This window comes from Podarcis tiliguerta (genome assembly GCF_965153285.1).
Source record: "Podarcis tiliguerta genome assembly, chromosome: 3".
In the NCBI taxonomy this organism is placed as follows: domain Eukaryota; kingdom Metazoa; phylum Chordata; class Lepidosauria; order Squamata; family Lacertidae; genus Podarcis; species Podarcis tiliguerta.
In genome coordinates this window covers 6270567-6298514 of record NC_139536.1, presented here as the reverse complement: position 1 = coordinate 6298514, position 27948 = coordinate 6270567, and the positions used below count along the sequence as shown (strand labels likewise).

The window sequence follows — 27948 nt, the reverse complement described above, 5'->3', positions numbered from 1 at the left end:
TTCAGAGAGAGCACAGAACAAGATGTTCAGTTCCAGGGAGTTTCCTAAATTGCAAACTTGCTGAGCTCCTCTTGCAGATAAAAAGATTATGCAAGCATCTTTCGAAAACCTTTCTCTTCTTTTTTTAAAGATTGGAGTCTCGAGACCACCATTTGGGGATTTTTCTTTTTAAAACAACAGGGAATATGCCCTCAAGACAGAGAAAAACTAGAATCCTGGCAACAAAAGAGAGCACGAACAAATTTTTCCTGCTTTTGACATTTTACAGGTGTTTAGTGATAAGCATCTGCCCCGCAGGGCGCATTACAACCAAGAACTAAACACAGGTTGTGTTCTTTTTTTATATATATAATATTTTATTAAGATTTTCACAAAGTAACAAAGAAGACAAACAGAAAAAAGGAAAAAAAATACAAGAAAAAATACAAGAAATAACAACAATTAAAAACAATTCCATCTTTCAGAACATATCTTACATTAGCTTGTTTCTCGGACTTCCCCACACCTCCCCCCTTTGTATTCCAGTTCAATTGTTTGTTCAGCAAATCCTTTCCCTCTTTACCTTTATCTTAATTTTGGTCTTAATATTTTAACTTTACCTTTCCCTCTATTAACATTCCATTTTTTCCTAGTCTTTCAAACATTATTGCTAAAAACCCCTTAGCCTCAATCCAACATCATTCCATCATTCATTAATTTTACATTGTTTCTGTAAATAATCTTTAAATTTCTTCCAATCTTCTTCCACCAACTCTTCTCCTTGGTCTCGGATTCTGCCGGTCATTTCTGCTAATTCCATATAGTCCATCACCTTCATCTGCCATTCTTCCAGAGTGGGTAGTTATTGTGTCTTCCAACACAGGTTGTGTTCTTAGGAGCAGTGATATTTTTCCAGAAGGTGCCAGAGCTCACCGGGAACTTCTCCTTCGTTCTCTTAGAATGGTAATGGTGCCCACCTGAGAGGGTCAGCTCCAGCTAAAGGAAGAGCTGTCCAGAAGTGAACATAATGTTGCATACCACCTCAGTCTCCCAAGTGGTGCAAGATTCTAGGGCAGTGGTGGCGAACCTTTTTGAGATCGAATGCCCAAACTGCAACCCAAAACCCACTTATTTATCATAGAGTTGTTGAGAGTTTTTTGGGAGGATTGACCAAAGTTGTTGACCTTTTTGAGGAGAAATGCACAAACGAAACACCTGATTGGCGGGCCCGCATCTCAACCAAACACCACTGCGGGCAGAGCACAATCAAGGAAGCGATACCAACTCAAAGCTGCGTCGGAGACTCTAAATAATAATAATAATAATTTATTATTTATACCCCGCCCATCTGGCTGGGTTTCCCCAGCCACTCTGGGTGGCTTCCAACAGAATATTAAAATACAATAGTCTATTAAACATTAAAAACTTCCCTAAGCAGGACTACCTTTAGATGCCTTCTAAAAGTTCGGTAGTTATTTTTCTCTTTGACATCTGGTGGGAGGGCGTTCCACAGGGCGGGTGCCACCACCAAGAAGGCCCTCTGCCTGGTTCCCTGTAACTTGGCTTCTCGCAGGGAGGGAACCGCCAGAAGGCCCTCAGTGCTGGACCTCAGTGTCCGGGCAGAACTCTAGGGGGCGTTTGACCAGTGGTGTGTATGCCAACAGAGTGCTCAGAGTGCCCACTCTGGCACGCTTGCCATGGCTTCACCACCAGTGTTTTAGAGGTTCCAGGTACTCAGCTCGAGTCTTTGTTGGAAATGAGGCACAGCAGAGACAGTAGGATCTTTATGATATAAGGTAAAGGTAACAGACCCCAGCACGCTCTCCCTAGCCACTCTGGGCAGCTCCCAACATGATATTAAAAACATGATAAAAGATCAAACATTAAAAACTTCCCTAAACAGGGCTGCTTTCAGATGTCTTCTAAAAATCAAATAGTTGTTGCCGTAGTTATGCTTCTCTTCTCCCTCCCCTTATCTTGCAGAGGAACTCATCTGACTACTTCCACCAGCAGAATTCTCCGTTAGATTTTAACCCTGGCCACATTGGAAAGGGGTTTAGGGTGCTGTAGGTCTGGAGTGGGGAAGGATTATCAACCCCGTTCATAGCTGTCAGCCATCCCTTATTTGGCGGGAAACTCCCTTATCCCAGCGCCGTGTCCCACTCCCGTCCCTTATTGATGATGTCCCTTAAATTTCCCGGGTTTCATGCTCGCCCAGCTCAGGAGGGAAGCAGCGGATTGGGGTCCTCCGCCGCGAGAGAGAGCGTCCGCACGAGCTGCCTCGTCTCCGTCTCTCCTTTTTCCCCCTCAGATCAGGGGCGCGTCGTGAGGAGACAGGTGGCGGCGGGCAGGCAGGCAGCCCCTCTCTTGCGAGACTTGCATGCAGAAGGGTGGTGCTTCAGCGGCCGCTGCCACGCCACAACAACCTCATGCTGGGCTCCCGGGCGGCATGGGTGAGAGTCTCCCTCCCTCCCTCGCTCTCGGGCGGGGAAGGGCCGATGGAACTCCTCACGCCATGAGAACGGCAGCCCGACTACTGCTTAGCATCCCCTCCAACCAGTGCAGCATCTTAATGTAGTGATTTCCCCCTCTGCGTCCCCTTCATCACTCTATTTTTATAAATCATTTGTCCATCCATAGTTCAAATTTTTACTACAAGTTTTCTGGCAATCCTACCAATGTATGTAACTCTTTACAATAGCTCTTCAAATAAATTATAAACTTTCCCCATTCTTTATTAAAGAGGTCCTCTTCCTGGTTTCTAATTCTGCCTGTAAGCTTTGCCATCTCGACGTCGTTCATCAGTTTTGTCTGCCACTCTTCTTTGGTCGGAGTTGTAGACCCTTAGGATCATCTAGTCCAACCCCCTGCAAAACACAGTCAGTCGCAGCAAAAGCAGAATGGCTCCATCAGTGCCGGACTTATGTATAAATCAAGCAAAACCCCTTATTTTGGCTGCTGATCCCTTATTTTCAGGGCTGCTGGTCCCTTATTTTCAATTCTGTAAGTTGACAGCTATGACCCCGTTCCTTCCTGAGCAACTTTCCGAGGGCGGCATGCCAGCGGCAGTTGGCATCAGAGGCCAAGCCAGATGGAACAGTAAGCGCAGCTTTTTAGCTTTGCGCAGGTGGTTGGTTGCTACACATGTTCAACTTCAAACAACCCTCCCTGTTCTTTGCATAGGTGAGCATGAGGACAGTGCCAGCCACACCCGCCTGTGGTGTGGGGCAGAGCAAGTGTGTGGCACAGCTTGCACAGCAAACTTTTGGGTAGCGAAAGAGAAGCACAAGCAAATTTTGGGAGACTTCCTGATGATGCACGATTTGGCAGATCCCATTTATTGATTTATTTCGTTAAGAATCTAACCGCGAGCTAAAAAATAAATAAATAGAATGCATAAAGACATTTTAAAAGGTAGAGGAAAACAACAAGAACCATATGATCTGTTCTCTAATAATACTAATACTAATAATAATAATAATAATAATAATAATAATAATAATAATATATTAATTATACCCCACCCATCTGGCTGGTACTGAAGTCTCATATCGAATATAACTGTAGAAAGGACTTTATGATATGAAAGTAGAGGCGATGCATGTACTTCCGTAACTCAAGAAAATATTTGATAAAAACAATTGGGGAAAACAACAATATGATCTGTCATTGATGCTTTAGATGAGATTCCTGCATCGCAGAGGGATGGACCAGACTGGGGTCCCTTCCAGCTTTGCCATTCTATGTTTCTATGATTCTATATGACAACAAAATATAATTAAGATTACAGAACTATGTAACATATATGTAGATGGATGAACTTGTTGTTTCCCTCAAATAGACATTGATGCATGACTCACGATGGTTTCAATAAATACGTTCATTAAATTTGTCCATGCGTAATCTTCCTCCAAAAGCAATCCGTTCATCGGTTGCAAGAATTCCCATGTCATCTATCCATCAATCAAAAGAGAAAATATTTTTGTCCTTCCAATGTATCAGTATCAATTGTTTTGCAGATGTACAGGGTGTGTAGACTACTTATAAACTACAAAACTCTCATAATAATAATAATAATAATAATAATAATAATAATAATAATTTATTTATACCCCGCCCTCCCCAGCCAAGGCCAGGCTCAGAGCGGCTTACAAGCAATAATAAAAACAAGATGAATGATTACAACTTAAAAACAAAAATAAAATACAACATTAAAATAATGGAACATTAAAATATTAAAATGTAGCCTCATCGCAGGAGGAGAAGGAAAAGAAAAAAGAAAGAGAGGGAGGGAGGGAATCAAATTGGCTCCAAGCCAAAGGCCAGGCGGAACAACTCTGTCTTACAGGCCCTGCGGAAAGAAATCAGATCCTGCAGGGCCCTGGTCTCATGAGGCAGAGCGTTCCACCAGGCCGGAGCCAGAGTTGAAAAGGCCCTGGCTCTGGTTGAAGCCAATCTAACTTCCTTAGGGCCTGGGACCACTAGGGTGTTGTTATTTATGGACCTTGAGGCTCTCCGTGGGGCATACCAGGAGAGGCGGTCCCGTAGGTACAAGGGTCCTAGGCCGTGAAGGGCTTTAAAGGTCAAAAGCAGCACCTTAAATCTGACCCTGTACTCCACCGGGAGCCAGTGCAGCTTGAAAAGCACTGGGTGAATATGCTCCCATGGCAGAGACCCTGTGAGGAGCCTCGCTGCACCATTCTGCACCCGCTGGAGTTTCTGGGACAGCTTCAAGGGCAGCCCCGCGTAGAGCGAATTACAGTAGTCAAGCCTGGAGATGACTGTCGCATGGATCACTGTGGCCAGGTCGGGACGGGAAAGGTAAGGGACCAATTGCTTGATGCGGCGAAGGTGGAAAAATGTCGCCTTGGCTGTTACTGTAACTTGCACCTCCATGGAAAGGGAGGCGTCAAGGATTACACCCAAACTCTTAACGGAAGGCAATGGCACTAATTGGGCCCCCGCAAGAGAAGGGAGTTGGTTCCTCATCCCCATGCCATCCCGACCTAGCCATAGGACCCCTGTCTTCGAAGGATTTCGTTTCAATTGGCTCCCATGAAACCATCCAGCCACAGCTTCCAAGCATCTGGTCAGTGTGTTCGGGGCCGAGTCAGTGTGGCCATCAATCAGCAGATAGAGCTGAGTGTCATCAGCATATTGGTGACAGCCCAGCCCAAAGCTCCGGATAATCTGGGCAAGGGGGTGCATAAAGATTTTAAAAAGCATCAGGGAGAGAATTGCGCCCTGCGGCACTCCACACACCAAGGAGTGGCGCAGCGACATTTCCCTCCCTAGTGCCACCCTCTGTCCCCGACCAGAGATAAAAGAGCACAACCAGTTACGGGCTATGCCCTGTATCCCCACGTCTGCGAGGCAGTGGTCCAGAAGATCATGATCGACCATGTCAAAGGCTGCTGACAAATCTAAAAAGATCAGCAGTCCTAACACGCCTCGATCCAGTTGTCTACGGAGATCATCTGTTAGGGCAACCAGAGCCGTCTCCGTCCCAAAACCAGGACGGAAACCGGACTGAAATGGATCTAATGCCGATGTTTCCTCCAGAAACCTACCAAGCTGTTCAGCAACCGCTCTCTCAATTACCTTACCCAGGTATGGAAGATTTGAAACTGGGCGGTAATTGGATAGGTCTAAGGGATCTAATGAAGTTTTCTTTAAGAGGGGATACACCACTGCTTCCTTCAGTTCCCCTGGGAATGTCCCCGTCTCAAGGGACAAATTGATAATTTCAACCAGGGGGGTCTGCGCAACATCTGGACACTCCCTAATCAGCCAAGACGGGCACGGATCAAGGAGGCAGGTGGTGGGCCTACCAACTTGGAGGAATCTATCCACATCAGTAGGGAGTATCCAATTGAAATGGTCCAACACTGGATCTGAAGTCAGTCGAGGGGCCTCCAGTTCAGTCACTGTATCTAAATGGGCAGGGAGGTCACGGCGGAGCATTAGGACTTTCTCCGCAAAAAAGCTCGCGAATGCCTCACAGCTGTGGGTCGAATTTGTGCTTAAATTTGGTTGACCTCCTAAGGACGTTATTGACCTAATTATTCTAAAACGTTGTGCCGGGCGAGAGCTAGCGGATGCAATGGAAGCTGCAAAGTAAGATTTCTTAGCAGCTTTCATAGCCATCTCATAGGCTTTCATAAGCGTCCTATAAGATGCTCTTGAGGCTCCGTCACAAGTCCGTCGCCATACTCGCTCTAGCCGTCTGAGATCCCGCTTCATTTTCTGGAGCTCCTCTCTTAAGCGGTCTGTGTCATCCATTCTTGGCTTTGCAAAGTCCTAGGTAGATCTCTGTTGCAACAGAAGAATCTCCTCCCTGCTCTGCCTAGGCTGAACAGGACATCTTGAGCTCTCTCGCACACACAAACCCAACCACCCACATTCTTCTTTTAAGAACAAAGTTCGACAAACCCAAGCCCTTGGTTTTTTTCCAGGTAGCTCAAGCCTTCAGCATTTCCTTGCATTCTGATACAATCACAAAATCCCAATTCTTCAAACCATTCGACCTTTCCCTGGGCAACAAGTTCTGCTCCATACATCACGAGGTCTTCCTTCTTCTGTTACACTGGGGTTAGTTGGCCCACAGTCCATAGACATTGGGCGGCCCTTAGGAATTTGGTGGCTATATATATATGGATTTCTAACCATGTTTCTTCCTCCTCCCCACTTTTTATCCATTTTGGGGTATTTGTGAGTGAGAGAGCGAGGTGCAAATGTGTATTATTATTATTGTCATACCTCGGTTACAGGTGCTTCAGGTTGTGTGTTTTGGGTTGCACACTGCGCCCAACCCAAAAGCACCGGAGTGGGTTACTTCCGGGTTTCGGCGCTCGCGCATGCGCAGCACCACTAAATTGCGCTTTGTTCATGCGCAGAAGCGCCGAATCACAACCTGCGCGTTTGCCTATGCGGCGCTGCAGGTTGCGGACGCTGTGGGTTGTGAACATGCATCCCACACGGATCAAGTTCGCAACCTGAGAGTCCACTATATCATTATTTATTAAATCTGTAGCCCCCCGCCAAACCTGCAGGTCTCAGGGCGGCTCACGGGATAAAATCGCAATATAGAAATGCCAAATGCACAATCCAAATAAAAACAAGAACCGCCCAATTATTCCCCCATCCCCGACACATTTTAAAAGGGCATTGAATGTCAGTCAACCAAAGGTCTGGTTAAAGAGGAACCTCTCCCCCCCGCCCCGGCGCTTAAAGGTGTATAATGAAGGCGCCAGGCAAACTTCCTTGGGGAGAGCATCCCACAAATGGTTAGCCACATATAAGTGCATTGCAGGGGGTTGGGTGATCCTTGGTGTCCCTTCCAAGTCTACAATTCTCTGTTTCTACAATTTTGTTCTGTGAGGCCAGCATGCCCACCCACACGAAATGTCTCCCTTCTCCTAGGGTTTCGTTTGGTCTGCTGATTGAGGATGAGGAATAAGGTTGTCTCTGCACTGTGAACTCACATCAGGGCTTATTATTATTATTATTATTATTAAAAAATAATAATATGTCAAGGAGATAATTGCACAACTTTTAGAAGGCATCTGAAGGCAGCCCTATATCAGGAGGTTTTCAATGCCAGCCAGAGTGGTGGGGAATAAATAATAATAATAGTAATAATAATAATAATAATAATAATAGTAATAATAAATGCCACTTGAAAGGCCATAGCTTCCCCTCAAACGAGCCTGAGAATTGCAGTCTGCTCACTTGCAGTGAAACACTTCTAAGAGCCTTAGTCACAGCCCCCTGACCCTTGGAAGAAACACGCACGAGAAGCATTTCTGTCAAGGAACGAATAAAACTTTAATACAGAAACCAGGAACTTCTCAACATCTATATGGGGCTCTCATTCTCCAAAGAGGCAGAATGCTAAACTTCTGCTGTCTATTGCAACAGCCTTGGCTGCTATACTAACTGAAAAATCTGTCTTTCAGACTGAGAAACTCAAAGTTCAACAGCTGTCTCCGTTTTTGTTAGTCCAACATCTTTCATTTAACTGTGGTCCGGCTCACGCTTAACGTGGCCCAAGGCCACATTTCAAACAACAACAACACCCCACCATCACCCAAGCGAGGACTGGGGACATGAATGCCACAATACGATGAGGACTAGCCGCTTGGTAAGTACTCGTCAGTATTAAAACCAGGGTGGAAATGGTTATGGTTTGGGTGGCTTCTCCATAGCAATCGTGGGCATATGCCCGCCCACCCCGCACTGTTCTCTCTTCAAATTTTAGCATCCTAGCGCAATCCAACCGGGGGCAGAGAGGCTTAACCCTTCAACTGCCGCGAGTAGAAAGGTCCTCATCCTCTTCCTGACCAACTTGAGGCTGGCACTGGGGACACCACCAGGTAAGTCTTCTCAGTCCATCTGGAGGACCAAAGGCTTCTTTCCTCACCTGGTGCCCTTCAGGGCATCTCTCTTTCTGGTAGATCTGCCAGTGTTGCCTCCCTCTCTGCTGCTTGTTGATGAACCATTCTGAGGTGAAGCGAACAGCATGGTCAAGCAGAGACCTGAGTACCGGGAGTGGCAGGAGGGATCCGAGGGAGAGCGGATGGATCTTCGCTAAGTACAGGGCCTCGTTCTTAATGATATTCCCTGGGATGAAATGTTTAAAACCGGGCATTTAACAACATCAAAACTTGCTAAAATGTATAGGACAAGATCTAGTGAGTGTAAAGAAAAGGAAGGTATCTTTTACCATATGTGGTGGACTTGTAAAGAGGTAAAGGTTTTCTGGGAAATGATATACAGTGGTACCTTGGGTTACAGACGCTTCGGGTTACAGACTCCGCTAACCCAGAAATAGTACCTCGGGTTAAGAACTTTGCTTTAGGATGAGAACAGAAATCGTGCGACGGCAGCAGCAGTGGGAGGCCTCATTAGCTAAAGTGGTACTTCAGGTTAAGAACAGTTTCAGATTAAGAACGGACCTCTGGAACGAATTAAGTTCTTAACCCGAGGTACCACTGTATAATGAGTCAAAGAAAATGGTTAAAAACACTTTGGTTAAAAAAAAACAGAAGCCTTTTTACTGGGTATAGTAGGCGAAGAGATACGTCCCCCCCAAAAGACAAAATGTTAATGATAATAGTATATTATTTATACCCTGCTCATCTAACTTGGTTTCCTCAGCCACTCTGGGCGGTTTCCAGCAGAATATTAAAATACAATGATTCATCCAATATTAAAAGCCTCCCTAAACAGGGCTGCCTTCAGATGTCTTCTAAAAGTCTGATAGTTGTTTATTTCTTTGACATCTGATGAGAGAGTTCCACAGGGCGGGCGCCACTACCAAGAAGGCCCTCTGCCTGGTTCCCTGTAACCTCACTTCTTGCAGGGAGGGAACCACCAGAAGACCCTTGGAGCTGGACCTCAGTGTCCAGGCTGAATGATGGGGGTGGAGACGCTCCTTCAGGTATACTAGGATGAGGCTGTTTAGGGCTTTAAAGTTCAGCACCAACACTTTGAATTGTGCTTGGAAAAGTACTGGGAGCCAATGGAGGTCTTTCAGGACCAGTGTTATATTGTCTCAGCGGCCACTCCCAGTCACCAGTCTAGCTGCTAGTTGTAGTTTCCAGGTCACCTTCAAAGGTAGCCCCACATAAAACACATTGCAATAGTCCAAGCGGGAGATAACCAGAGCATGCACCACTCTGGCGACACAGTCCATGGGCAGGTAGGGTCTCAGCCTACATACCAGATGGAGCTGATGACCCCTGGTTTAGACATTTGAATATGGCTATCATATCTCCTTTTTTTCCAGGCTAAACATACCCAGCTCCTTCAACCATTCCTTATAAGGCTTGGCTTCCAGACCCTTGATCATCTTAGTCGCTCTCCTCTGCACACATTCCAGCTTGTCAACATCCTTCTTAAATTGTGGTGCCCAGAACTGGACACAGTATTCCAGGTGTGGTCTGACCAAGGCAGAATAGAGTGGTACGATTACTACGCTTCTATGCTTAGTTATAGGCAGTTATGAAAACTGTATCACGTCACACACTCTCCTCAGGACGGAACAAGCACCCTAGCAAGTTGGTAGATGGTTGCCTCTTCAGAGGCTTGGTGTGGGCAGCTGATAATAATAATAATAATAATAATAATAATAATAATAATAATAATTTATACCCCGCCCATCTGGGTGGCTTCCAACAAAGTATTACAATACAGTGGTCTGTTAAACATTAAAAGCTTCGCTAAACAGGGCTGCCTTCAGATGTCTTCTAAAAGTCTGGTAGTTGGTTTTCTCTTTGACATCTGGTGGGAGGGTGTTCCACAGGGCAGGTGCCACTACCGAGAAGGCCCTCTGCCTGGTTCCCTGTAACTTGGCTTCTTGCAGTGAGGGAACTGCCAGAATGCCCTTGGCATTGGACCTCAGTGTCCAGGTTGAACAATGGGGGTGGAGACGCTCCTTCAGGTATACTGGGCCAAGGCCGTTTAGGGATTTAAGGGTCAGCACCGACACTTTGAAATGTATTCGGAAATGTACTGGGAGCCAATGGAGGTCTTTCAGGACCGGTGTTATATGGTCTCAGAGGCCACTCCCAGTCACCAGTCTAGCTGCTGCATTCTGGATTAGTTGTAGTTTCCGGGTCACCTTCAAAGGTAGCCGCACGTAGAGCATGTTGCAGTAGTCCAAGCAAGAGATAACCAGAGCATGCGCCACTCTGGCGAGACAGTCCGCAGGCAGGGAGGGTCTCAGCCTGCATAGCAGATGGAGCTGGTAAACAGCTGCCCTGGACACAGAATTGACCTGCGCCTCCATGGACAGCTATGAGTCCAAAATGACTCCCAGGCTGCGCACCTGGTCCTTCAGGGGCACAGTTCCCCCATGCAGGACCAGGGAGTCCTCCACACCTGTCCGCCTCCTTTCTCCTCAAAACAGTACTTCTGTCTTGTCAGGATTCAACCTCAATGTGTTAGCCGCCATCCATCCGGTAACCGCCTCCAGACACTCACACAGGACCTTCACCACTGTTCTTAACCTGAAACTGTTCTTAACCTGAGGTACCACTTTAGCTAAGGGGGCCTCCCGCTGCTGCTGCGCCACCGGTACATGATTTCTGTTCTCATCCTGAAGCAAAGTTCTTAACCCGAGGTACTATTTCTGGGTTAGCGGAGTCTGTAACCTGAAGCGTCTGTAACCTGAAATGTCTGTAACCCGAGGTACCACTGTACATTTTTTATTGCTTTCCTTTTATGGATCAATGGTCTCCTTAGATAGTAAAATTCATGTTAAATTGCTGTTTTAGGGATTGTTTTTAAAAGTCTGGAACAGATGAATCCATTTTGCATTACTTTCTATGGGAAAGTGTGCCTTGGTTTCAGAATGCTTTGGTTTTGGAATGGACTTCTGGAACGGATTACGTTTGAGAACCAAAGTACCACTGTACTGGGAAGAAAACTAAAGAGATACTGTACAACCCGATACATACCAAGCCCTGAGAAATATCTTTGGTCCAGGAGGGTGTGGCACACAGGTACAGCTTTGCACAGGGCCTCCAAAGCACGTTCCTGATCAAACTCCAAGCTCAGGATGTCAGTAGCCGGCTCAGCGGTAGGAGAAGAACAGCTATGAATCTGGCAGTTATAAAAGACGAGAAAGCCCCCTCCATCAAAATGCAGAACCAGCCTGAAAGTCGAACGAAGAATATCTTATTATCTTAGAATAGGGGTGGGGAAACATTTTGGTCTCTATGCTCCAGAGTCTTATTGTGATCTGGCCAAATCTGAGAAGCAGGGACAACCTGCATGTCAATCAATTGGTGTCAGATGATTGACAGGTGGGTGGCTCCACTCATCTTTCCAAATCCCACGTGCAGCGTCTCCAAGTATTAGGCAGACATTGGGCTGTTGGTAATCCCTCTACTGTTTGCAAAGGGGTTTTAAGACAATTCCCCCTGCTCTGCTGTCTGCGTCAAAGGGGACCTGTCTGAAACCCCTTTGCAAAAGCACTCTTTGAAGCAACATACCCTTCCTTTTAGCATTGCTCAGTGATGCTTAGAAAAGGGCTTTGCAAAATTGCAGACTGAAGCATCCTCCCCTCAACTCCACCCCGCCCAGCCAATGTTTGAAAGAGGCGGGGAGACTGCTTCAAAGAGCCTGCAGAGGCTCAAAACAGAACCCAGGGACTCTTAAAGAGCTCCACAAAAGCGCTCTTTGAAGCAGCTGCACAGGAGAGAGGACTCTCCTGCAACAGGAGAGAGGACACACTGTACAGACTCCTCTGTCCTCTGGCCCACCTGCTTGCTTAAATTAGAAGTCCAAGCCAGATGGGGCGGATTTTGGTAATATGGCACCCTGAGCAAGGAGGAAATTTTGTGCCCCCATACCTAAATATTTCCTATTTACACAATATTTCTTTTTGGTAAAGTTACATTTTTGTGGATCTTCTCAGTAGGTACTCATATCAATGTTGTTGTTGTTGTTCTGTGCCATCTTAGCTTGATGCCTGGTAAGGGGAACTGCCTGCACAACCCTAAATCTGGCCCTGAGCCAGCCAATCAGCTGATGGGTGGCTGGACATGTTTTTGCAAAAAGATTAGCCCGTGAACCAAAGGTTCTGCACCTCTAGTTTAGAAAAAGTATAAACTGCTGCCTTGGTCTATTTGCCAGTGCTTGAAATCCATGTCACTGTAGGCTAACACTTGGATTCTGTGCAAACTCTGTGCAAACAGGAAGCTGCCTGGGCCGATTTTTTCGTGGCATCTGCACAGCGTAGCACTTATCAAATTCGTACCTGGGAACCGGATCTTTCCAGTCCCCTCTTTTATTAGCCTTGTTGGCCCTTGCAAACTCATTGGCACGGACGCTCCCATACAGCCAAAAGTGGAATCGTAGCCATTTCCAAGGGGGTCTGGCAGCGTCGTCCATAAATGACGGCAAATCAGCTTCACGCTCCTCCTGCAGGGGGTGCTGCGGACCCCCCGAGACGGCCTTGCCTCCTTCCCAACTCTGGAGAATGGGACTGCCTCTGCCAAGGCCCATCCCCTGGCTGCTCGACCCGGGTTTGGAAGGTTCTGTAGACGAGCCCTCGCTGCTGGGCGCTGCTTCCTGAACTCCACCAAAAGCCAGGAACAAATTCTTCCCATGGACCTGAAAAAAATCGGGGATATCAGAAGGCATTGTTTTCTGTTCCACACTGTATTCATCATAAAGATGTAAAATTTCAGAAGCTGCGCCTTGGTTTTCAAACGTTTTGGAAGTCAAACGGACTTCCGGAACAGATTAAGTTGGGTGCTTTTGTTTTTGCTATTTATTTTGTGTTTTTGTTTCCGAGGCCTTTTCGGTTCATTTGTGACTGTGTGGATGATAATTTTTATCATCTGCAATACTGCCTTATTTATTTTATAGTACAGTACATTGATTATTGCTTTTATTTTTGTGGATCAATTTAGGTAAAAAAAAGGTGAGGTAAAGGACCCCTGGACGGTTAAGTCCAGTCATAGGCGACTATGGGGTTGCGGCGCTCATCTCGCTTTCAGGCCGAGGGAGCCGGCGTTTGTTTATGTTGAAATTCTTAATAAAAAATATTTTTTTAAAAAAAAAGAAAGGGAAAAAAATAATAATATTGCTGTAAGTTGGTGGGCACTAGACTTGACCTAAATTTCTGGAATCAAGTGGGTGCTAGAATTTAATTAATGCTTGGAGTATTAAAACTAGGTTGGCACACCCAATGTGTTTTTAAGCTGTTGGGCACGTCAACAGGTACTAAAGATAAGCTTCTTTGACATTGGTATTGGGTGTTTCTAAATCCTCTGAAATTAGCATGTACTGTATTAAGTTTTAATTAGGCCAAGCTCAAGATGATGCTTTGAGTTATGTAATGGGAAAGGGACCCCTGACCATTAGGTCCAGTCCTGGCTGACTCTGGAGAACCAGAGCAGCGCACGGAAACGCCGTTCACCTTCCCGCCGGAAGTGCTTTAGGTTGTGCTTCAGGTTGAGCGTTGTGCTTCAGGTTGAGCGTTTTCAGGTTACGCTCCGCGGCGACCCGGGTTGTGTTCCTTTCAGGTTGTGAACGGGCCTCCGGAACGGATCCTGTTCGCATCCAGAGGTACCACTGTACACAAGGTCTTTGGGGGAGCCAAATGGGTGGGAGACTCACCTGAGTGTCCCGCAGCACCAGCCCCTTCAGATCATCCGGGTTCATCTGCTTCGTGCTTCCCCCTACTTTGGTCACGGCCTGCCCCACAAATGGGGAGCACTGAAGCTGGAACCTCTTCACAGTCGGGCCCTCGGGCATCGCTGCAGGAGAGGGAGAAAGTTAGGGGGTGGCTGCCGGGTCCCTGAAGCTGAAAGGGGCCAAGTTAAGCACTCAAAGACACAGCTCTTGTGCAATGGACTTTCCACCGACAGGGCCAACTCCAAGCCTGTACTTTTTCAGCAAAATGTTTCAGTAGGGGGCCAGTCCACTGTCCCTCAGACCTTGTGGGGGGCTGAACTATATATTTTTTTTTGGGGGGGGGGAGGAATGAATGGATTCTATGCCCCACAAATAACCCAGAGATGCATTTTAAATAAAAGTACAAATTCTACTCATGTAAAACACCAGGCAGGCCCCACAAGTAACCCAGAGATGCATTTTAAATAAAGGGGCACAGTCTACTCATGTAAAAACACGCTGATTCCCGGGCCGGATTTAGAAGGCCGCTGGACTTTAGTTTGCCTACCCATGATGTACAGGCACAAAAAATTGTGGAATATAAAGAATAATAGGATCGCAGAATTATAGCGTTGGAAGGGGACCAAGGGTCATCTAGTCCAACCCCCGCAATGCAGGAACCTCAGCTAAAGCGCCCATAACAGATGGCCATCCAACCTCTGTTTAAAAACTTGCAAGGAAGGAGAGTCCTCAGTGTCCAGGTTGAACAATGGGGGTGGAGACGCTCCTTCAGGTATACTGGGCCAAGGCCGTTTAGGGATTTAAGGGTCAGCACCGACACTTTGAAATGTATTCGGAAATGTACTGGGAGCCAATGTAGGTCTTTCAGGACCGGTGTTATATGGTCTCAGCGGCCACTCCCAGTCACCAATCTAGCTGCTGCATTCTGGATTAGTTGTAGTTTCCGGGTCACCTTCAAAGGTAGCCCCACGTAGAGCATGTTGCAGTAGTCCAAGCAAGAGATAACCAGAGCATGCACCACTCTGGCGAGACAGTCCGCAGGCAGGGAGGGTCTCAGCCTGCATAGCAGATGGAGCTGGTAAACAGCTGCCCTGGACACAGAATTGACCTGCGCCGCCATGGACAGCTATGAGTCCAAAATGACTCCCAGGCTGCGCACCTGGTCCTTCAGGGGCACAGTTACCCCATTCAGGACCAGGGAGTCCTCCACACCTGCCCGCCTCCTGTCCCCCCAAAACAGTACTTCTGTCTTGTCAGGATTCAACCTCAATCTGTTAGCCGCCATCCATCCTCCAACCGCCAGAAATGGCAATTTTGCAGATGTTCTTGGCCTTCTGTCTGCTGCCCATTAAAGTACGTTTTGTAAGGCTGCTCATTCTGGCCTGGGTCCTGCTTTCTGAGCATCTTCAGCTGTAGGAACTGACACTCTGACAGGTGCAACCTGTTTCACATTTGCAAGAAATCTACCTTTTGGTGCAGCAGCGCCTACACTTTGGAACTCCTTGCCGATTGATAACCAGCAGGTGCCTTCACTGTACTCTGTTCAGCACTTGTTAAAACCATTTTGGTTTCCAGGAGACTACCCAGGGACACGGGTGGCGCTGGGACGCGGGTGGCGCTGTGGGTTAAAGCCTCAGCGCCTAGGACTTGCCGATCGCATGGTCAGCAGTTCGAATCCCTGCGGCGGGGTGCGCTCCTGCCGTTCGGTCCCAGCGCCTGCCAACCTAGCAGTTCGAAAGCACCTCCGGGTGCAAGTAGATAAATAGGGACCGCTTACCAGCGGGAAGGTAAACAGCGTTCCGTGTGCTGCGCTGGCTTGCAAGATGCAGCTTGTTACGCTGGCCACGTGACCTGGAAGTGTCTGCGGACAGCGCTGGCTCCCGGCCTATAGAGTGAGATGAGCGCACAACCCTAGAGTCTGTCAAGACTGGCCCGTACGGGCAGGGGTACCTTTACCTTTACTACCCAGGCATTTGGAATGTTGATGTGGTGTCTCAATCCGCTTTAAGTTTCTCACTTTTTAAAAGTTGATTTTAACGGTTTCATTCTTTTTGCAACTGACACTCTGACAGGTGCAACCTGTTTCACATTTGCAAGAAATCTACCTTTTGGTGCAGCAGCGCCTACACTTTTGTGGTTGAGTTTTTAAAAAAACAAGCGGTGAAGCTCGCGCGGCTGACATATTCCTGTATTGCAGGAAATTGGACTATAAATGATTCTCAGGGTCCCTTCTAACACTGCAATTCTATTATCCTATCATCTCCTCCGATTTCGTAATCAAGCTCTGGCATGGATACTACGTCCGCAAAGCTTCCGCGTCCAACACGTGTACGTGTTCACACCCCTCTACGGCTGCAGAGGTCAGTTAGCACCCCCACCCCCCGCAAACACAATGGAAGCCGTGCACACGTGCACCCCGCGTGTCAGAGCCGCCACGCGCATCAGCGGGAAGCAAGTGAACGTGTGAACGCTCCGCGTGCTCAGCCAACCTGGTTTCTCTCTGGCTCTCTCTCTCTTTTTAGGCTTCTGCGTTCTGATCATGGCATTTTTGCGGAGAGGAATCCGGACTCCGTACCTCTCCAGGGATGCGAAACTCCTTTCGCACTTTCTCAAAGCAGCTGATCCGGCAGACCAACTCAGCAGAGCGCCGAACTGCGCGTCTCCGGAGCTATCGATGTCAGAGCGCCCTGCCTTCCCCGCCTCACCTCTTTTGGGCTCCGCTCTCTCCTCGCAGCTGTTCATGGTGATGTCTATGAGCAGATGATTTCTCCCAAAATGCCACCTAGAGCTCAGGACAAGTCCCTTCAAGGGTTGTTGTCCTCTTGGTTTCCAAAAAAGCACTTTATCACTTTGGGCTTTGTGCCTCTGAGCACGCACAGAGCGTTCCCCCCGCCCCGCGTGGGAGAAAGGTGCTTTTGAAAATATCCAAGGTTCAAGGGATTCTGAGCATGTGCAAATTGCTTTTTTTTTTTTTTTAAGGAAAAGAACTTTTAAGGGAATGTGGTGAGAGAGGGTTTTCTGAACATGTGCAGAGTGCAAAACAACCAAAACTGCTCACCCCATTTGTCTGCCTCTGGGACAAGAAGCTACAGTTAGAACTGGATATGGAACAGCTGATTGGTTCAAAATTGGGAAAGGAGTATGACAAGGCTGTATATTGTCTCCCTGCTTATTTAACTTACATGCAGAATTCATCATGCGAAAGGCTGGGCCGGATGAATCCCTAGCCGGAATTAAGATTGCCAGAAGAAATATCAACAACCTCAGAGATGCAGATGGCACAACCTTGATGGCAGAAAGTGAGGAGGAATTAAAGAACCTTTTATTGAGGGTGAAAGAGGAGAGCGCAAAATATGGTCTGAAGGTCAACATCAAAAAAACGAAGATCTTGGCCACTGGTCCCATCACCTCCTGGCAAATAGAAGGGGAAGAGATGGAGGCAGTGAGAGATTTTACTTTCTTTGGCTCCATGATCACTGCAGATGGCGACAGCAGTCACAAGACGCCTGCTTCTTGGGAGAAAAGCAATGACAAACCTAGACAGCATCCTAAAAAGCAGAGACATCACCTTGCTGACAAAGGCCCATATAGTTAAAGCTATGGTTTTTCCAGTAGTGATGTATGGAAGTGAGAGCTGGACCATAAAGAAGGCTGATCGCCGAAGAATGGATGCTTTTGAATTCTGGTGCTGGAGGAGACTCTTGAGAGTCCCATGGACTGCAAGAAGATCAAACCTCTCCATTCTTAAGGAAATCAGCCGTGAGTACTCACTGGAAGGACAGATCCTGAAGCTGAGGCTCCAATCCTTTGGCCGCCTCATGAGAAGAGAAGACTCCCTGGAAAAGACCCTGATGTTGGGAAAGATGGAGGGCACAAGGAGAAGGGGACGACAGAGGACGAGATGGTGGGACAGTGTTCTCGAAGCTACCAGCATGAGTTTGACCAAACTGTGGGAGGCAGTGGAAGACAGGAATGCCTGGCGTGCTCTGGTCCATGGGGTCACAAAGAGTCGGACACGACTAAACGACTAAACAACAACACTTTAGCACTTTGGGCTTTGTGCCTCTGAGCACGCACAGAGCATTCCCCCTGCCCCGCGTGGGAGAAAGGTGCTTTTAAAAATACCCATGGGATTCTGAGCATGTGCAAATTGCTTTTTTTTTTTTAAATGGAAAAGAACTTTTAAGGGAATGTGATGAGAGAGGGTTTTCTGAACAGGTGCAGAGTGTTAGGATATTTCCGTTCCACCTTAAAAGGGAGCAGGATGTTTGTGTCACAGCCTGCGCATTTCCTGTCTCACAGGATGTTTCTGTTGCGTCGTTTCTCACTCACTGCCAGACATCTCTAGCAGGCAGTCATGGTTTTTCTCTGTTCTGATCAACACTGAATAAACTTCTATATAATGCTCTCCTGGGTGCATCTTTTGCTGTGCATATCTGCTGATAGAGTGTGCAAGAGCTCTGGATCCTTCACAAGCTATTTCTGGAGCTCCTGTCGCTAATTGCTGATACTGCGTGTCTACGGCAGATTGATGGATGTCCGGAGACGACGTGGAGTCAAGATGGACAACCAAAACTGCCCACCCCTTTTGTATGCCTTCCTCTCCTTTACATCCTCCTGTTCTGGAAGCTTTGCCCAGACCATAAAACTTTGTCCCTTGGAGAATCTATGATTCATGTCCCCTCCGGCTCACCTGCTCTCCACAGGCTCACCTTCTGAATTCCTTCAACTGGTTCATTTCTAAAACAGGCCCCTGTCTCCCTCCTATCTGGCCCTCAGGACGCTCTCCTAGCTATACATCCTTCCCAAGCCGCAGCCCTCATTGGGCTTGGCCATTCCCTCCTCAAATTCTGTTGTGACCAGCTGGAATGTAGCCTATTGCACAAAGTCAAGTCGAAGATGTTGCCCCGCCCACTTTTGCAGCTAGGCCCCGCCCACCACTGTCCTGCGACCCCCTGGTTAGTTTCCAGGAGGGAATCCGGCCCCCGAGCTAATCCCACCACTTTTCATGAACGAGATCGTGCAAAATAGCCAGAATGAATTGTATGATGAGAGTGAATGTGGCGTAGTAGTTAAGACCTGGGAGATACGGGTTCAGATCCTCACTCAGCCATGAAGCTCACTGGGTGATCTTAGGCCAATCGCTATTGCTCAGCCTAACCTCACTGGGTTTATTACGAGGATAAAATGGGGGATGGAAAACCATACAGATGTTAAAGAGAACAACAACTACCAGACTTTTAGAAGACATCTGAAGGCAGCCCTGTTTAGGGAAGATTTTAATGTTTGATGCATTACTGTATTTAAATATTTTGTTGCAAGCCGCCCAGAGTGGCTGGGGAAGCCCAGCCAGATGGGTGGGGTATAAATTATTATTATTATTATTATTATTATTATTATTATTATTATTATTATTATTACATAGTGTGGTGTGGTGTGAGGGGAGAGCCTCCATCAGGCAAGGCCTCCTTCCACCTGCCTTGCCCCACTCTCTGCTTCTCAATGTGTATTGTATTGCTTTATGTACTGTGGTTTGCCGTTGTTTTATTGATTATAGTTTAGATATTGTTGTGACTGTTGAGTGGATTTCTGTTTAACTTTTATATGTTGATATTATTATTTTATACTATTCTAATGATTGTTGAATGTTACTTTTTTGATGGAGGTTGCTTACTTCAAAGTTATGTTTCATTATCACATTTTTGTATTGCATTAGATTGTTATAAGATGTACATTTTGTGCTTCTTCAGCTTGTAAACCGCCTTGAGTATTGTAAGAAAGAAAGGCGGTATACAAAATAAAAATGATGATGATGATATGAATCATGCAAAACAACATAAATGATGTACCTATGCTGAACTTCTGAGTTTTCAACCTGCAAAATGTTTGAAACCATATCAGATCTTGCTTCGCATTGCAAATGTGCTCGCAGTTGCAGTACGTACTAGCAAGTTTTGTTGCTTTCTAATGTTGCTTTCTAGTGTGTGTGTGTGCATGCGCAAAACTCCAGATTTTTGGCACCCTCATTGCTGCAACGAAGAGATTTTGAGAAGCGAAAGGACGAAGAAGGAAGACTTTCTCGATTTGGAAATGAATGCCTGTCCATTTATTTCCGTTCATTCTAACAGGTGAAGTCAGTATGCAGATCGGTAGTCATATTGCATCATAATACAGAGAGAGATATTCACACGTATATATTATAACTTTAAATAATCTTAAACTTGTTCGGGCTCCTGCCTTCCCATCAACCATTCAAGCAAGCATCTTCTTGGAACGGCACCTTTCCACAGACTCTTATCACGCTAAAAAAATATGGATTGCTTTTATTGTTATTATTAAAGAAATGGTATGAATGCCACTTAAGGTTACCAACCAGTTTATTGACCCAAAGATGCTGGTCATTTCCCCTAGCCTAACCATCCAGGGCTGCCAACTAGGGCGAACTACGTTCAAAGAAGTTCAACTTGTAGTTCAAAGTAGTTCGACTTGGAGGTGGTCAACCTGTTTCGGGACTCCAGCGCTTCCACCTGCAGGTGGGGCTCACATATTCAAATGCTTCAGACTCCCTGCATGTAGAAAACTAGCAAGTCAGGAAAAAACAACCCCCCTCCAGCCTTCTCCCTTATAAGCTAGTTTTCTAACTGCAGGGGGTGTCTGTTAACCTATTTATTTACAGCATGGTGGAAGTCTTGCGTAATACGACCTCCCTGCTGCAGCCTGGCATGGTAAAGGCACAGGTTTGCATCCTCAGCTAAGCTCCTAGAACACATCGAAATTTGGCTGTCACTTCTTTTGTAAAATACATGGAAATTCAACAGGTGAAGCGTTTCTTGGCACAGAGTGATGAAAACAACGGGGAGGGTCACTTCCCCATTCGACATTTCTCTAGTGCTCTGCAGCCTACCTGGTTACCTGAGCTTCCTGATTTATTTATCTTTAAGAAAAGCCCAATGGGAAGAGTCACAGATTCATAGATTTGTAGAGTTCAAAGGGACCCGAAGGGTCATCTAGTCCAACCCTCTGCAATGCCTTACTTATGACATCTACCCCGGGCATAGAAAACTGGGGAAGCATAGAAAACTGGGGAAGCCAGCTACCAAGTGCTGGAGATCAGGGTGCCTGCTGATTTTGTTTTAAAGGGAAATCTTCCCCTTTATACTTCTTTTTTTTTATAAAAAAAAAATATCCACATGGATTTGTTTAAAAGTTAATAAAATTTCATGCAACCCCCCCCAAAAAAAGAGCAGTTGCAGAATAGACAGTACCCGACCTTCTCATGCAAATGGGAAAGCCAAGTTGAGAATGTTGTGAGGTTTGGGGAAACACAGGCAAATAGCAAGGCTGAAGGGTGCAACACATTCTTTTGCAGAAGGGAAGAAACTGCTCACAAATCCCTCAGTCACCCTGAGAGTAAGGTAAAGGGACCCCTGACCTTTAGGTCCAGTCGTGGCCGACTCTGGGTTTGCGGCGCTCATCTCGCTTTATTGGCCGAGGGAGCCGGCGTACAGCTTCCGGGTCATGTGGCCAGCATGACTAAGCCGCTTCTGGCGAACCAGAGCAGCACACAGAAATGCTGTTTACCTTCCTGCCGGAGCGGTACCTATTTAGCTACTTGCACTTTGACATGCTTTCAAACTGCTAGGTTGGCAGGAGCAGAGACTGAGCAACGGAAGCTCACCCTGTTGCGGGGATTCGAACCGCCACCCGCGTCCCGAGAGTAAGGTATGCACAGCAAAAAGCCATGAGTATTTCACCCAAGATTTTCTACCCCTTTCATAATTTCAGAAAGCTATCTCTTTCCACCTGTAAACTGATGGATGGCACCTCCCCCTGGCGATGGATCAGGTCCCTGCCTGTCTTTTGCCTCCTCTCCAGGAGGAGGAACCACCCCTCTCCCCAGACCAGCTGTCAGAACAAGGGCAATTCCTGCACCCCATAATAAGTCTCTGGAAATGTCTGGAGCTGGAACACAGGATAAATTTTCAGCGCAGCTGAATTTTAGGGCACACGTTTTGAGTAACGTACTATATTAAAAAAGAAAAAAACCCCAGCCCTGTGGGATGAAACACGCGTGCCAGTTCCGTCTCTGTAGATCTCGGCATGCTCTGCATATGTTACAAAAGGAGGCTCCCTTAGAGAAGCATCTGAATGATCCAAAACATTATTTTTAATAATGAAAATGCAGCCAAACCCTGGCACTGTCCCCTGGGTTTTGTAATCAGCGTGCTCAACTCGAATTAATGCATGGAAGGATTAAGACCACAGTATATGCTGTCCTGCAAGGTTTGACAAGGTCACCTCTGCTCACATTCAAAGGAAGGGCTATCAAACTCTTGGTTCTCCCACTTTCCACCACACTTGTATCATGTGAACCCTTCCGGTAAGGAGACCGCATGGCTTAAGCAAGCCATCTTCGTGTTTCTATACAATTATTTTAGGAACCTTCATCACTTTGGAACTAATCTTAAGTTTGACTGCCCGTGTTTTCTGACTGATGTATGGAAAAGCACATGAATCTGACCTTTGAAGAGTTTGTAAGTAAACCATTTTTTGACTTGCCAAATGTATGGTCTCTTTCTATGCTAAGGGAATTGGGAGACTTTGGAAGCAACTTAGAAGCAGATATTTTAAAGGCTCTGTTTCCATGCTTGGCTTCGCTGCACACTTTTGTGATTTTAAATTTCTGCTGGGGCATTCTCACCAAAGAGTACTCGCTCCAAACCTGGAGCTAGGCATCCAGGGAATTCTCCTTTTATTTTACTGGATCTATATTTTATTTTATTATTTTCTTTTAACCAAAAGACAACATACCGACAGGTTTATAAGTCTTAATTCCATTCCAAAAATGACAGCCAATGTTCTCCTGTTAAGGTGTAGAGGTCTGAAGGTTGGTCTTCCCATTTTTGTTACAAGGTGCTTGCACATGTAAATAATTTGCAGCCTCCCCAGCTGCTACAGTTCCTGGAATGTTTAGCGGGGAAGAAGTTACACCATGAGTTCATCCTTGCAAGTGTGACAGCCACAGAGGCTGCAAAGGCTATTTGTTCACGTTAGAGGGAAAGAACAACAGCCCTCAGCAACGTAAACGATGAAGCTTAATGCCCCTCACAAATGTCTACCATCCACACAAACATGGCAGAAAAACGACTGTTTCTTTCAGGGAAGGGGAATGAGCTGCGTGAAACTGGCACTCAGGGTTTGGCAGAGATTTTACAAAAGCTGCGATGTGTTTTAGTTAATGTTCATTTGGTGGCAGAAGGGGTTCAGGGGATCTTGGACTCCCTAGCATCTGAAATATTGGAGAAAATGTAAGTGGGCCCTTTATGAAATGCATGGACCTTAGGCAAAAAGCAAATGTCTGCCTTCTAAAAATGTTCCTGCAGGAAAGCCCTTTGCCACCACGTTGTCGTTTCAGCGCCGGGTACAAACAGATCCAGCTAACCAAACGCTGCCTTCAGATTGACGGGAGTGCCACTGAGGAAGAACGCCAGCCAGGGTTCGGCTGGGCGAGTCACACAAGGTTTGTGGCCTCAGTTAAACGTCCAAACTTTGGAGCCAGATGAAAGTTCTCTTTGAGGCAGAACTGAAGACTATAACTGGAAAGGTGTTTATGTCCATCTAGATTAGTATTGTCTGATGGGCAGCAGCTCTCTAGGGCAGCGTTTGCCAAGGTGGTGCCCTCCTGTGGCTGATGGGAGTTGCAGTGGCGTAGCGTGGGGGGTGCAGGGGGGGCCAGCCGCACCGGGCGCAACATCTGGGGGGGGGGGCGCGCTCGCACTCGCAGCTCTCTGCCCCTACCTGGCTCACTCACTCTCTCTCACTGCAGTGCGAATCCGATCCGAGCCGCCGGGTCGCCGCCCACTGTGGAGGGGAGGGTGCCAGGCGTGCGGTGCAGTGCGGAGAGAGAGCGAGGGACTATCTGGGGGAGGGACAGTGCAGGGGGGGGCGCAAATTACTTGCCTTGCCCCGGGTTAGGGGGCGCAAATTACTTGCCTTGCCCCGGATGCTGACAACCCACGCTACGCCACTGGGGAGTTGTAGTCCAAAGACGTTGATCCAGGGACTCTCAAATCTTCTCTATCCCTTGCCATCTGATTCAGTTAACTAGCCATGCTGGGGGATCAAATCTGGCTTCTTCTGTATGCAAAATGCACCCTCTATGACTGAACCACTTTAATCTAAAGACTGAGCTGAACCATCTTCTCCATCCATTGATTACAGTCTGGAGCCTGTAAGATTTGCAAAGGAGGGCCAAATCGAACGAGGTCAAGTGTAAAATGCACCGAAAAGCTTTGAGGATTAAGCTTAATAAAGCCATTCTGTTTGCTTTCAGATAGGCAAGGCTGGGCTTGCTTTTGTTTAAATCGGCTCAAGCGCTTTATAGCTCCTTGATGTTTGCGGGAGTGGGAATGCCAGCGTTACACAGCAGCTTTGCAATATTGTTTTTAAACATGCCAGGATTAGCGTTGGTTAAATGATGGCAATCATTGTGTCCAAACAAAGCTGATCACCGATCAAGCGAGCTGCTGTTTAAGGACTGCGCCACCTGTGACCTACATTTCACCTCTTCCTTTCAAAAAAGCAAGAGCGTTTTGTGTGAGAATGAAAGAGAATTTAATTTGGGGAGGCCATAGCACAAGGGCCAAGGTTCAATCAAGGTTCAAAGTCTAGTGTCCAGATCATGGGAAGTCATAGTACCACTCTATTCTGCCTTGGTCAGACCACATCTGGAATACTGCGTCCAGTTCTGTGCTCCGCAGTTTAAGAAGGATGTTGACAAGCTGGAACATGTGCAGAGAAGAGCGACCAAGATGATCAAGGGTCTGGAAACTAAGCCTGATGAGGAACGGTTGAAGGAGCTGGGTATGTTTAGCCTGGAGAAGAGGAGACTGAGATATGAGAGCCACCTTCAAATATTTAGAGAGCTGTCACACGGAAGAGGGAACAAGCTTGTTTTCTCCTGCTCTGGAGGGCAGGACTCAAGCCAATGGCTTCAAGTTAGAAGAAAGGCGATTCTGGCTAAACATTTGGAAAAACCTTTCTGGCAGTCAGAGCTGTTTGGGAGTGGAACAGACTCCCACAAGTGGTGGTGGGCTCCCCTTCCTTGGAGATTTTAAGCAGAGATTGGATGCCATCTGTCATGGACGCTTTAGCTGTGATTCCTGCATTGCAGGGGGTTGGACTAGATTAACCTTGGGTCCCTTCCAACTCTTAAGATTCTATGATTCTATGAATCCCCAGCATCTCCAGATAGGGCTGGTCGAGACCCCAGTCTGCAGATCCTGGAGAGCGGCTGCCAGTCCGTGTCAACAGTACTGAGATAGATGGAGCGGCGGTCTGACTCATGTCCTGTGTTCCTAAGGGCGGTAGGAAATCCCTCTTTCGGATCCATTCCTAGTGGGAACCTTGGAACAGCTGCTTTGAAAATAATAATAATAATAAAGATTTATTGATAGCAATGGGTGGGGAGAGGAGGAAGAGGAGAAGGCATAATCAAGAAGTCGGAAAAGCAATTAAATTAACACTGGCACAGTGCAGGCAGTTGCAAAACTGCTGGATGCACGAGATTCCTCTTGCGATAGTCACAAGCCGTGGTATCCAGAACCTGACAATTCTATCCCAGCTCTCGTGTCTTTTTCCAGACCCTGAAGTCTCCCACTTAGTGTTTATCTGTGGCATTTGCTGTACAATGCATCTCCTTTTCCATCCTGGCTTATTATGGGATTGCAGTCCTCCATTCAGGGAAGAAGAAAACCCCAAATAGATCTTAAGTATTCATTCGGCGTTGCAGTCGTCGGTGACGGTACCTTGAGAGTCCTGCCCAGCAAGAAGTGCTCTTTTGCGTTGTGGGTGGGGACATTTTGACAATCGAACCGGGGGCATGAAGGGATAATGCCCCAATTAGTCCCCCATGAGTCTACTCACCCTTTGTTTCAAAGAATCGACTGCCGGCAACCGAGTGGGCGAGTATCACCACTGAGAGGAGCAAGATTTGGGCATGGGGGCCACCAACCGCTGACCGTCTCCCCCCCCCGTCACTCGTAAGTATTGGGGTATTGTTTGGTCCACATGTTCTCTCTTCTCCTCCCGCCTTCGCTCAATGCATGTCCATCACTTTGCTTTTTCAGGATCCGATCATTAAGCTGTGTGGAAAAACCTGGTCGCCTTTCCAGGGACATTGGGCAATGTGAAAGATCCGTCGGAGGGGATAGATCTGTTGACAGCTCAGACACATAATCTTGCAGGTATCTGACCTTGGGTATTTCAATGAGTATCAGATGTCTGGAAAACACATTCACACAGCCAAAGCCTTTCCCCAGGAAGATCTTGGAAATGATCGTCATTTCTGCATTGAAAGGAGTTGGACTAGATGAAGCTCTGGGGTCTCAACTCTAAAATTCTCTGGTTCTAGGGAAAGCCAGTGCAATGGAATCTTCTCTCCTCCTGCTGGGCCAGAGCAGGGAATTTAATAGCAAAAGCCAACGAGGGTTCTGTCAAAGACTGCAGGGCCAGATTTGTCCATGTGTATACATACTTTTAACTGGAGTTTCTGTCAGCTTTTCTGAAGGCAGTTGTCATTCGAGGCTCTGAAGCGACTGAAGACCTCGTTCGTTCCAAGCGTGGCGGCAACTTCACCGAAGTGTTCTCAAAGCAAGCCCCCAAACAAAACCTTTCGACGGCACGATCTGGAACGGTTGTGTACACTTCAGTCACCTCCGAAGCACATTCGTTCCCCTCAAAGAATTCTGGGCATGGTAGTTTTCCAAAGGTTGCTGGGAATCCAGACTCTGTGAGGGGCCAGAATCCTTTGCGAGAAAGAATGCGCCTCGGAGAGGCTTTCAAGGGACGGCGTGCGCCCAGCCCTCGGATCGGGATCTACAGCCCTCAGGAAAGTGGCCGGAGAAAGCAAGCGGAAGGAAACGAAGAAAGCACCCCGGTGTTGTCTGATGGTGGAAAGACCCCTTCGTATCCCGAGCCTGAAGCTGCGGCGCAGAGACAGTTATGCCGTGATAATGTCTCCGTGGCTTTCGCCCAGAACCAGGCTGTTCCAGGAGTCTTGCTTGGAGCTGGGCTGCGGAGAATGGCTCATAGATACCGGGTAGCTCTGTGGAGAAAGTTTGAGGCTTGGCATTGGAGAGTGAAGAGCAGATCCATGTCCAGACATGGCAGCGACTGAGAATGCCTGATTTGGGGGGGGGCGTGGAGGCGGAATGGAGAAAGAGAGAGAAAAACAATTTATCAATGGAAGTGCAGGGGAAGGAAGTAATTAACAGCAGCAACTCGCAATTATACACAAGAATATGCTTAATAGAGATGAATTATACCCTAGTGCAAGGGACGTGGGCTTGCCGATCGATCGGAAGGTCGGCAGTTCGAATCCCCGCGACGGGGTGAGCTCCCGTTGCTCGGTCCTGCTCCTGCCAATGTAGCAGTTTGAAAGCACACCAGTGCAAGTAGATAAATAGGTACTGCTGCAGCAGGAAGGTAAACGGCGTTTTTGTGTGCTCTGGTTTGCCAGAAGCAGCTTAGTCATGGTGGCCACATGACCCGGAAGCTGTACGCCGGCTCCCTTGGCCAGTAAAGCGAGATGAGCGCCGCAACCCCAGAGTCGACCATGACTGGACCTAATGGTCAGGGGTCCCTTTACCTTTACCTACATTCTGCATGTGCAAATGGCTTGATACCTATTAGGTCCATAAATTACCACATAGCATATATTCAACACAAAAATGGTGGCAATTTGTTGTTGACAGAGGACAGCCGGACATATAAAGAGCCCCATTACCTTCTGTAGCTGAGGGCCACATCAAAGCTGAA

At 47.2% G+C, this 27948-nt stretch overlaps 3 protein-coding genes across 6 annotated transcripts in view; all 3 read right to left on the bottom strand.

Annotated features, from left to right (window-relative positions):
- The window catches only part of BLK (BLK proto-oncogene, Src family tyrosine kinase), an 819573-nt gene that overhangs the window by 612497 nt on the left and 179128 nt on the right, over positions 1 to 27948 (bottom strand). The gene's annotated exons all lie outside the window — the stretch shown is intronic.
- NEIL2 (nei like DNA glycosylase 2) lies at positions 7782 to 16783 on the bottom strand. 4 transcript variants are annotated; one of them, XM_083432760.1, is made up of 5 exons: positions 16706 to 16783; positions 14113 to 14252; positions 12746 to 13101; positions 11442 to 11638; positions 7782 to 8601 (listed from the first exon to the last, which is right to left on the bottom strand). In XM_083432760.1, the coding sequence occupies exons 2-5, from the start codon at positions 14248 to 14250 to the stop codon at positions 8282 to 8284; spliced, it is 1011 nt and encodes a 336-aa protein (XP_083288886.1). In that variant the 5' UTR covers positions 14251 to 14252; positions 16706 to 16783; the 3' UTR covers positions 7782 to 8281. The 4 variants fall into 4 exon arrangements, with proteins under 4 accessions (XP_083288886.1, XP_083288885.1, XP_083288887.1 ...); XM_083432759.1 differs by having other exon boundaries at positions 16620 to 16765; XM_083432761.1 differs by having other exon boundaries at positions 14113 to 14299; positions 16706 to 16750.
- GATA4 (GATA binding protein 4) overlaps positions 20214 to 27948 on the bottom strand; it is a 67859-nt gene continuing 60124 nt past the window's right edge. Inside the window, exons 7-8 of the mRNA XM_083432734.1 lie at positions 24159 to 27313; positions 20214 to 23818 (exon numbers count right to left, since the gene is read on the bottom strand). Coding sequence (XP_083288860.1) covers positions 27131 to 27313 — 183 coding nt within the window. The 3' untranslated portion in view covers positions 20214 to 23818; positions 24159 to 27130. The remainder of the gene's footprint in view (positions 23819 to 24158; positions 27314 to 27948) is intronic.

Coding starts and splice junctions, on each gene's coding strand:
- NEIL2 (XM_083432759.1), bottom strand. CDS start 16,671: ATGATCAGAACGCAGAAGCCTAAAAAGAGAGAGAGAGCCAGAGAGAAA. Junction 14,253..16,619: donor GAGAGCCAGAGAGAAACCAG/GTTGGCTGAGCA, acceptor CCTCTCCTGCAG/CGATGCCCGAGGGCCCGACT. Junction 11,639..12,745: donor TGGAAAGATCCGGTTCCCAG/GTACGAATTTGA, acceptor TTCGACTTTCAG/GCTGGTTCTGCATTTTGATG.